The 11,019-nt window shown below is 44.8% G+C and overlaps 1 protein-coding gene across 2 annotated transcripts; it reads right to left on the bottom strand.

Annotated features, from left to right (window-relative positions):
* Positions 1 to 767: 767 nt before the first annotated feature.
* Positions 768 to 3,983, bottom strand: LOC103653296 (uncharacterized). Of its 2 annotated transcripts, XR_002750465.1 has the most exons (3): positions 3,436 to 3,983; positions 2,214 to 2,635; positions 768 to 2,133 (listed from the first exon to the last, which is right to left on the bottom strand). XR_002750465.1 is itself a non-coding variant. In XM_023302268.1 (2 exons), the coding sequence occupies exons 1-2, from the start codon at positions 3,776 to 3,778 to the stop codon at positions 2,250 to 2,252; spliced, it is 729 nt and encodes a 242-aa protein (XP_023158036.1). In that variant the 5' UTR covers positions 3,779 to 3,983; the 3' UTR covers positions 2,178 to 2,249. The 2 variants fall into 2 exon arrangements, 1 of the variants encoding a protein (XP_023158036.1); XM_023302268.1 differs by lacking the exon at positions 768 to 2,133 and having other exon boundaries at positions 2,178 to 2,635.
* Between the last annotated feature and the right edge of the window lie 7,036 nt (positions 3,984 to 11,019).

Below are 11,019 nucleotides of genomic sequence, written 5' to 3' on the forward strand. Positions count from 1 at the left end.
GTCGTTGGCGCCGTCGTAGCCGTTGCCCCGCAGTTACACCGGACAGTCCGGTGTACACCGGACATGTCCGGTGAATTATAGCGGAGTAGCCGTTGCAAATTCCCGAGGCTGCCAAGTTCCAGAGTCGTGTCCTCTTGGAGCACCGGACACTGTCCATTGTACACCGGACAGTCCGGTGAATTATAGCACGCCGGCTCCGAAAATTCCCGAGGCTGAGGAGTTCAGCGCGAGGTCCCCTGGTGCACCGGACACTGTCCGGTGGTACACCAGACAGTCCGGTGCGCCAGACCAGGGAGCCTTTCGGGATGTCTTTTAGCTCTCTATTTTGAACCCAACATTGGTCTTTTTAATTGGCTTGTTGTGAACCTTTGGCACCTGTAAAACTTATACACTAGAGCAAATTAGTTAGTCCAATTATTTGTGTTGGGCAATTCAACCACCAAAATTATTTAGGAACTAGGTGTAAGCCTAATTCCCTTTCAAGGTTCAATAAAGCGTTTGCACTTGAAGTCGATCGAGTTAACACGGAAAAAGCACTTGTCGAGGTGAGGAAAGAGGAGATTCAATTACAGAAGCAAAGAGACGAAGAGAGGATAATGACTATGGATCTTAGTGCAGTGACAGAAGAACAAAAGACCTACTACATGAGGTTGCGGGCTAAGATTATGGTCCAACTTTCTGATGCTTAGGTACAAATGATTTGATTTTCAATTACTTATTACTAGTGACTGCAATTTACGTACACAAATACATGTCTACTTGCAGGTTCCAGGTGGTACAGTGTCACTGCTAGCAGTCCAATTGTCTGATATAGTTGTGTTAGTGTCAATGTTTTCTTTCGAGTTGTGTTCGAACAGACTTAAGTTTCTGTTTTAATCCAAAATTTGTGTCACTGCTACTAGGTTCTGTATTGTTTTTTCTCCAAAATTTGTGTTCGAACAGACATATGAAATCACATATATTGATCTGATATTTGTGTTCGTCCTTATGAAATCAGTCTTCCTTATGCTTTAATAGCAGTCCTTTTGAAATCTCTTGGAGTTGCTCTTAGATCCAAAAACCAGCAGCTAAGAGCAACTCCAAGAGACTGCTAAAACATTGAAGCCATAAGGAAGACTGATTTCATAAGGAAGACTGATTTCATAAGGAAGACTGCTAAAGCATATATGTGATTTCATAAGGAAGACTGATTTCATATGGCTTCAATGTTGGACACTTTTCTATACGCTATTAAAGCATAAGGAAGACTGATTTCATAAGGACGAACACAAATATCAGATCAATATATGCGATTTCATATGTCTGTTCGAACACAAATTTTGGAGAAAAAACAATACAGAACCTAGTAGCAGTGACACAAATTTTGGATTAAAATAGAAACTTAAGTCTGTTCGAACACAACTCGAAAGAAAACATTGACACTAACACAACTATATCAGACAATTGGACTGCTAGCAGTGACACTGTACCACCTAGAACCTGCAAGTAGACATGTATTTGTGTATGTAAATTGCAGTCGCTAGTAATAAGTAATTGAAAATCAAATCATTTGTACCTAAGCATCAGAAAGTTGGACCATAATCTTAGCCCGCAACCTCATGTAGTAGGTCTTTTGTTCTTCTGTCACTGCACTAAGATCCATAGTCATTATCCTCTCTTCGTCTCTTTGCTTCTGTAATTGAATCTCCTCTTTCCTCACCTCGACAAGTGCTTTTTCCGTGTTAACTCGATCGACTTCAAGTGCAAACGCTTTATTGAACCTCTCCTCTTTTTCAGCTCTTTCTCAGCATCACTTTCTTTCTTTCCAACCCACAAATGTTCTATTGCAGCAGTCACACTTTTCTTCTTCTCTTGTAGCAGTGCTGCTTTAGCTTTTTTCTTTCCATTTGGCCTTGTCAATTGGTTATTCTCTATGACTTGAACTTGACATTCTTCAGTTTCATTTGGTGGTGTTCCATTAGCATCACCAACACGAGTGGTCTTCTGTCTCTTGTTTGAGGTTTTATCAGTAGCCAAATCATCAACTTTAGCAAGCCATTTGGGTTGAATTCTTAGCTTATTCTAGCAGTGCATGAATTGAAAAGATTTTTTATGTTCATCTTCAGACTTGTACAACGCACATGCCTGGGCAACCTGGCCAAAAGATTTGAATGCCTTAGGTAGACATACCAATGCTATTAAAGAAAATATGATATTGTACGGTGATTAATTACCATGTCTTGCATTGAAGTACCACTTTGACGTCTTAACTAAATCCTTGATAAACAACCACAAAACTTGTTAACACATTTCTGAATTGTCTCCCATCGGTGCATTAGAGAATTAACGGTACGTTGCGATTGGCATGGTTTATGTTCATTGAAGTACTCGTAGATACGAGACCAATACCTCCCAACTTTTTGATCTTTACCTACCACATGATCCATACTAATATTCAACCACGCTGAAACCAAAACTTCATCTTCTTGATCACTGAAATTTTTTGATCTCTTATGGTTTGGCCTCGATGTGGGGGCTGTTGGACCAACTTGCCTTGATTGTGACTGATTATCAGGACATGTGTTGCTATTAATATCGAAATCTCCTTCGACGTTTTCATCCAGTATCATATTAGAAAAGTATCCATCCCCTGGAACTACATTAAAACAAATGGTATTCTAAAGTCAAGGCATGTTCCACTAAGGTAGACTATTCAGAACATATATGCTACATGGTAATTTCAAATGCAAGGGACAGAGACAACTGAACAAAATAAGCATAAATTGTTACTGACCACAATATGGTACTGAAAACAATATGCTTAATATATGCAGGTTCCACTAAGCAGTGAGAACTGAACAAAATAAGCATAAATTGATACTGCATATATGCTGCATATATTTAGTCTTGCATAAACACAATGAGTACTTCTGTTGGAGTGATTATTGAAAATATATGCATGGCGATTATCAGTCTTGCAAAAATTAGAGACTAAATCAGATTCTGCACCCAAAGAGACTAAATCAACACCCTGTATGTTCCTGCTCATATCTATCTACTCATTCCCACATTTAATGGTTGAAGCATTTCACATGCCTTATTAGTCTTCTATTTGTTCTTAATATACTGAAGCTACCGGGTTGGTCCCAAGCACACCACAAAGGGTTGGAGTTAGCTCCAATAATAGATCTGTCATTGTTCCCAGAACTAGCTCAGAAGGGGAGTTGGCTACGGACTCTACAAGTGATGCTGGTGATGTGGCACTTGTTCTTCGTAAGGTAACTATAAGGGTTGATCCTGCTAGCGATTCTAGAAAAGAAAGAAATGATGTGGAACCTATTATTCCTAGAGCAAGGTCAAGACTGGAAATAGCCTCTGATCTCATGCAGTTAAATAGAAGCAAGAACTAAGCAAGGAAATGCACAACCAATTCACTGTCACCACAAAGCTTCATACCTTTAGCCCCTAGGTCGAAGGATGCACAGAACTCCTCCCTGCCGCCGAACAAGGATGACGCTAACGGATCGGTGACGACTCTCGCACTTCCAGGCACACACGGACAGAAAGCTACTCCACCTCCACGCAAGGTACCTCCGCCGTCGAGGTCGAGTTCTCCGCTGTCATTCACCTGCATTTGGGGGAATCTGCCGCCGAGGGAGTTCGCCGGCTCATTCGGAGGAGCAGATCCAGCAGGCTGCGTCTCCAACTGCCAGTACTCGCCGCCGCATCGGCCGCCTCCTCCACCGCCGCTCAATCCTCCCTCGACGGTACCGCCGCCGTCGCTCAAGCCGAACGACATGGATGCTTCCTACGCCCGCGTCCATCTCCAACAGACCCTTGCGCGGGCATTTTTTCGCGGGAGTGGTAATTTCGCGCGCGCACTGGCGATAGGGGAGGAATCGCCGAGGCGAAAATATGTAGGGAGGTGGAACTCGTATTCGGGATGAGATGGATTTGGGGACAAAATGAGGAGACTGTTGGAGTGCTGAAAATGTGAAGTTTTGCCAAAAAATACTTTTCAGGGTGTTTTAAGTGATCTGTTGGAGTTGCTCTAAGGATGCCTCCGGCCGCTATCCTATCACATCCCATATCTTAAAGTTAGTTCTGTAAACAGTGTCGTCTGCAATACAAATCTACTATTTCACGATGATCCGTTGTAGGCAATTTCATAAGATCGGGGCCTGTTTGGTGCAGCACTTATCTAGCTCTGCCACGGCCGTTTGGTACCGGAGCGGACGGTACTTTTGTACGTGGCGGACGGAGCTTGCGCTGCGCTAAGCCCACTCGGACGGAGGAGCACTTCTGCATAATGCCCCTCTTTTGGAGAGCTTCGGCAACGAGATGCAGGTAGAGGAGCCGTACGTACCAAATATGGTCTAACTTGATATAGGAAACAACTAACATTCAGCGTTTTTATACTACTAGTGTATTGTACACGCCCAAACGCACATGTTTCATAGTAAATCGAAGTGGTTGTAGAATGTTGGACTGTTGGATATTGTGGTACGATTACAACTAAGCTGCAAATGATAGTTGCAGAGTAGATAAACATTATAGTACACAAAACAGTACAAACCTAAGAGGAGTTTGGCACGTTAACTTTCATCCTTGCAGTTTAGTTGTAAAGCAAACAGACAACATAATATACTTTCATCTAACATTTTCAATAGTTCTAAACAACTCTTGGTTGAATGGAGGTACCAGAAGCATCATCATGAGACAACGAGCGTATGCAATTGCTAACTTCATGTGTAGTATCATATCCATAAAGCTGAAAAAATTTAGAGGCTTTTCAATCGGTGGTAATAATGATCATATTCGATGGTAGATCTGACCACATATTTTGAAGTTTGGTGTACTTTGGCATGATGTATGTTCGAAAGGGTGTAACACATATTACCAGGATCTTCATGACAAATTTCATTATCAAATCACAAGGTAGACATCTAGTTAGACACATCGTATTTTTCTTGTCTCTTTTGAACTAAGATGGTAAGAAATCACTTACTCGGCTTTCTTTTCCTGCTTGGGCTAACATGGTCTATTTGTAATCTGACCTCATAACACCGTGAAAACATGTTTTGATGTTACCATATACAATTTTAGTTGTGAACCTGCATATTTGTTTGAGTTTGTAGATGAGTTATTTGGTTGCAACATAGATAGATACCTATGCAAGGTAGTGTCTCTAGACCTGATAGATCAGATATAGGTTGACCTGTCTCCGTGTGTGTGCATGCACTCTATTTTTCCTTGGATCAACTATAAAGTGATCTCTATATATATGTATATGTGTATGTGTATGCATGTTTATATCCTTATGTGAATATGTACACACATAATATACACACATGTGCGCAAGCATAGAGACCACATAACATGCTTGTTGCACCAAAAAGAACATAAGGAGCATTGAAAAATCAACATTCCGTCTAAGACAACTAGGCATATAATGTGCATTTGGAAATGACATTGAAGATCATAATGTGCATATATGAACGTGACTATACACAATAATAATAGGTACAGATCATGAGAGGTAATGTATAGACCACCAATGGAATCTTACTTGTCTAGAAAATATGATAAGGGAAGAAGTAATTAACTCGTTGGTGTTATCCAGGAGCATGGTACTACTCAGCACCGTTCCAAAATGAATCTACAACGAAGTCAAAACACAAATTAACAATTTAGCGTATTAACAATCATTTATGGTATGTTGTTGGAATTAGAGTACTGTAAGGGTCCCTTGTGCATAATGGAGATATAAAGTGAGTGTGTGTGCTGGTTAGGAGGCACACAGAAATTATCCCAGAAAAACGACATGGTATCGAGCTAGGGTTGGACCGCGCCGCCACGCTCGCCGCCTCCGGTCCGTGCCGCCCCTTCCCCCTCGCCGCGGTCGCGCCCCGCGCCAGCGCCCACAATGGGTCGCGCTCCCGTGCAGCCGGGGGCACGCGCCCGTGCACTAGGCGCCGCGCCCCGCATCGGACGGGGCGGCTTCCCCTCGTCGCCAGCTCACCGCACTGGACGGGGACGTCGTGCCGCCGCTCATGCGGAGGTTCTCCGCCGCCAAGTGCTCGACGAGGAGCTCGGCAAGCTGCCGTCCGGCGTCACCAGCATCCTCCCCAACATCAACCCGGTGCTCCTGCCCAAGAAGACCGCTGAGCCAACCGATAGGCAGATGCAACATTGGGGTGGAGGGCGAGTTGCTTCCTGGTAGAAGAGGGTGAGCCGCTGGTGTAGAAGAGGGCGAGTTGTTGCGGGATTTGTCGACTGGCTGTTGCTTCTGAGCTGTTGCGCCTACGCGTTCCTGGTGGAACGAAGAGGTAGCCCTGCAGTGTGTGTTCGTTCAGGTGGCGGTGGAAGAAGAGGCATTGATGATGATGAGTCCAAAGGTGGCTGAAGCAAGAAGGTTGAAGGAAGAGGCTGAAAAAAGGGCAATGATTCATGGTGACAAGAAAGAAGAGGATCCACTAATCACAAAAAGTGAGATGAGAAATGAGATGAGGAGTATGATTCAGTAACTCATGGGGCTAGGTATGATTGGCCCCAAGACTTTGACTATCTCATCCGAATTAAAGTTGGAACTCGTTCCAAATGCTGTGAAGCTAGAAGGGAGCAAGAATTACTTGAGTTGGTCTAGGAGAGTGCGAGTGCTCCTAGGAGGTTAAGGAATGGAGCACTATTTGGAAGAGGGTTGTGTTGAACCTGTTGATAGGCTCAGCTCTGAATGGAGGGTTTGGTATACCACCAACTCGATTATTGTGGCGTGGTTGTTAGCATCCATGTATTCGTCTGTAAGTAAGATGGTTGAAGCCATGCGCACTGCTGCACAAATTTGGAAGACCTTGAGCAATATGTATTCAAGAAAGGGGAATGTAATGATGATGATGGAAATCCAAAGTAAGGCAGATGTAGTGAAACAGATAGGGAGACCAGTGGAACAATATGCTAGTGAACTTCAGTACTTGTGGGGAGAGCTAGATCACTACGCTCCTCTGCAAATGGTTTGTCCTCAGGATGCACATGTTGTCCACAAGTGGGTAGAGGACACGAGAGTGACTCACTTTTTAAAGAATTTGGATCCGGAGTTTGAGAGCAGGAGAGCTGCCTTTTGTCACCAAGAGAGTCTTCCTACCATGGATGAGGCTATGTCAGCAATGATTAATGAGGAAAGCAGGCTTCGAGTAATGACAACTAATGATCCTGTGAAATCAGCCTACACTGCAACTGATGATAGAGACTGTTATAATTGTGGTGAGAAGGGACACTTGAGTTACAATTGTCCTCATCCTCGTGGCAGTGGTGAACGAGGTGGTGGAACTCGTGGAGCCACTCGTAGTACCTATGGAAGAGGTCGTGGAGGCTATGGAAGGGGTGTGGTGGCTGTGCCAGGGGTAGAGGTCATGGTGACCCTCGTGTTAATGTTGCAGTCACTGAAGACACCCCTTCAATCACCCTGACTGGGGAACAAGCTAAATGAGAGGAAGAATCGACACCTATTTGAGAGCACCTAGAGGGGGGGTGAATAGGTGATCCTGTGAAACTTAAACTTATAGCCACAAAAACTTGTTAAGTGTTAGCCCAATAATCGCCAAGTGGCTAGAGAGGAGTCTCAACAAAACACAATACCACAAGAGATCAAACACAGAGATGACACAGTGGTTTATCCCGTGGTTCGGCCAAGACCAACGCTTGCCTACTCCACGTTGTGGCGTCCCAACGGACGAGGGTTGCAATCAACCCCTCTCAAGCAGTCCAAAGACCAACTTGAATACCACAGTGTTTTGCTTTTCCTTTCAATATCCCGTTTGCGAGGAATCTCCACAACTTGGAGTCTCTCGCCCTTACACTTGAGATTCACAAAGAAATACGGAGTAAGGGAGGGAAGCAACACACACAAATCCACAGCAAATATGCGCACACACACGGCCAAGAATCGAGCTCAAAAGACTATCTCAAAGTTCTCACTAGAACGGAGCTCGAATCACTGAGAATGACAAACAAATGCGCAAAGACTGAGTGTGGATGATCAAGAATGCTCTAAGGTTGCTTAGTGTGCTCCTCCATGCGCCTAGGGTCCCTTTTATAGCCCCAAGGCAGCTAGGAGCCGTTGAGAGCAAATCTGGAAGGCCTTTCTTGCCTTCTGTCGTCGGGTGCACCGGACAGTCCGGTGCACACCGGACACTGTCCGGTGCCCGATTTCCTTCCTTAAATAGCGAAGCCGACCGTTGGCAGACTTGGAGCCGTTGGCGCACCGGATATGTCCGGTGCACACCGGACAGTCCGGTGCCCCCTTCTAGCCGTTGGCTCGGCCACGTGTCCCGCGCAGATCGCGCGGCCGACCGTTGGCCCGGCCGACCGTTGGCTCACCGGACAGTCCGGTGCACACCGGACAGTCCGGTGAATTATAGCCGTACGCCGTCGGTGAATTCCCGAGAGCGGCCACTTCGCTCGACGCAGCCTGGCGCACCGGACACTGTCCGGTGCACCACCGGACAGTCCGGTGCCCCAGACCGAAACAGCCTTTTGGTTGTACACAGCCAACTCTTCTCTTTTCTTCTTCTTTCTGTTTCTAATACTTAGACAAGTATATTAGTACACAAAACCAATGTACTAAGACTTGGAAACATACATTTGCTCTTGTTTTGCACTTTGTCCATCCATAAGCATGAATTCACATTTAAGCACTTGTGTTGGCACTCAATCACCAAAATACTTAGAAATGGCCCAAGGGCACATTTCCCTTTCAATCTCCCCCTTTTTGGTGATTTATGCCAACACAACATAAAGCAACTAAAATAAGTGTAAAATCACTTCAAATAAAACTCAAATTTATTTTGATTCATTTTTGGCATATATGGATCATCCTTTGCCACCACTTGGTTTGTTTTTGCAAATCAAACTCAAATCTCTATCTCTAAGTCAAACACACATGTTGAAGCATAAAGAGAGTCATTCCAAAAGAGATTGATCAAAGATTTCAAAAACTCCCCCTATTTCCCATAATCAACACTTCTCCCCACAAGAGGCCAACTTTTGACAAAAGAGACAATGCAAGAGTTTTGACAAACCAAAAGCTCTATTCTACTATTTTCAAAATTTCTCAAGTGGTAGCTGATCCATCTATTGCTTTGGCCTTTATTTTCTCCCCCTTTGGCATCAAGCACCAAAACGGGATCAATCTTGACCCCATAACCCCATTGCCTCACCAAAATCTTCAATTAAGAGCAAATGGCAATAAGAGTTCATGAGATGAACTTGGAATAAGTTACCCTCTCATCGGAGTGCAGTGGAAGTCTTTCATGGTCCAAGTCCACCTTTTCCCTTTCAATTCTCCTTCGAGACTAAATCAAGTAAACTCAAGCATATGGTTAGTCTCAAAGGGTCAAGTTGTAACACAACTCCCCCTAAATATGTGCATCACTTACACAAGGACTTGTGAGGTCCAGGGAATGTTTGTACAACTTGAGCACCACAATAAGCAACAAAATGCAGAATGAACATGATCAAAGGCATAAACATATGTATGCTACAATTCAATCCAAGTTCCGCGAATCTAAGACATTTAGCTCACTACGCAGCCTGCAAAAGGTCTTCTCATCTAGAGGCTTGGTAAAGATATCGGCTAGCTGGTTCTCGGTGCTAACATGAAACACTTCGATATCTCCCTTTTGCTGGTGGTCTCTCAAAAAGTGATGCCGGATGTCTATGTGCTTTGTGCGGCTGTGTTCAACAGGATTTTCCGCCATGCGGATAGCACTCTCATTATCACATAGGAGTGGGACTTTGCTCAGATTGTAGCCAAAGTCCCGGAGGGTTTGCCTCATCCAAAGTAGTTGCGCGCAACACTGTCCTGCGGCAACGTACTCGGCCTCAGCGGTGGATAGGGCAACGGAAGTTTGTTTCTTAGAGTTCCACGACACCAGGGACCTTCCTAAGAATTGGCACGCTCCCGATGTACTCTTCCTATCGACCTTACATCCAGCATAGTCGGAATCTGAGTATCCAATTAAGTCAAAGTTAGACCCCTTAGGATACCAGATCCCGAAGCAAGGCGTAGCGACTAAATATCTCAGTATTCGCTTCACCGCCACTAAGTGACACTCCTTAGGATCGGATTGAAATCTAGCACACATGCATACGCTAAGCATAATATCCGGTCTACTAGCACATAAATAAAGCAAAGAACCTATCATGGACCGGTATGCTTTTTGATCAACGGACTTACCTCCTTTGTTGAGGTCGGTGTGTCCGTCGGTTCCCATCGGCGTCTTTGTGGGCTTGGCGTCCTTCATCCCAAACCTCTTTAGCAAATCTTGCGTGTACTTCGTTTGGGAGATGAAGGTGCCGTCCTTGAGTTGCTTCACTTGGAACCCAAGGAAGTAGTTCAACTCGCCCATCATCGACATCTTGAATTTCTGCGTCATCACCCTGACACGTGGTCGGGGTACCGTTCATCCTCGAAGCCAGGGGGTTGCTCTACGTACACCTCCTCCTTGATCGGCCCGTTGAGGAACGCGCTCTTCACATCCATTTGGTACAACCTGAAAGAATGGTGAGCGGCATATGCTAGCAAGATACGAATTGATTCTAGCCTAGCCACAGGAGCAAAAGTCTCCTCAAAGTCCAAACCTGCGACTTGGGCATAACCTTTTGCCACAAGTCGAGCCTTGTTCCTCGTCACCACCCCGTGCTCGTCCTGTTTGTTGCGGAACACCCACTTGGTTCCCACAACATTTTGCTTAGGACGAGGTACCAGCGTCCAAACTTCATTTCTCTTGAAGTTGTTGAGCTCCTCTTGCATGGCCAACACCCAGTCCGGATCTAGCAAGGCCTCTTCTACCCTGAAAGGCTCAGTAGAAGAGACAAAGGAGTAATGCTCACAAAAATTAACTAATCGAGATCGAGTTGTTACTCCCTTGCTAATATCACCCAGAATTTGATCGGCGGGATGATTCCTTTGAATCATCGCTCGAACTTGGGTTGGAGGTGCCGGTTGCGCTTCTTCCTCCATCACATGATCATCTTGTGCTC

Source organism: Zea mays, chromosome 4 (assembly GCF_902167145.1).
Source record: "Zea mays cultivar B73 chromosome 4, Zm-B73-REFERENCE-NAM-5.0, whole genome shotgun sequence".
In the NCBI taxonomy this organism is placed as follows: Eukaryota; Viridiplantae; Streptophyta; class Magnoliopsida; order Poales; family Poaceae; genus Zea; species Zea mays.

What these genes read in the sequence shown, in the direction of transcription:
- LOC103653296 (XM_023302268.1), bottom strand. Translation starts at nt 3,778, where the DNA reads ATGTCGTTCGGCTTGAGCGACGGCGGCGGTACCGTCGAGGGAGGATTG. An exon ending in CTTCGACCTAGGGGCTAAAG is followed by an intron (nt 2,636 to 3,435) that starts GTATGAAGCTTT and finishes GTTTTAATGTAG; the next exon opens with TTCCAGGGGATGGATACTTT.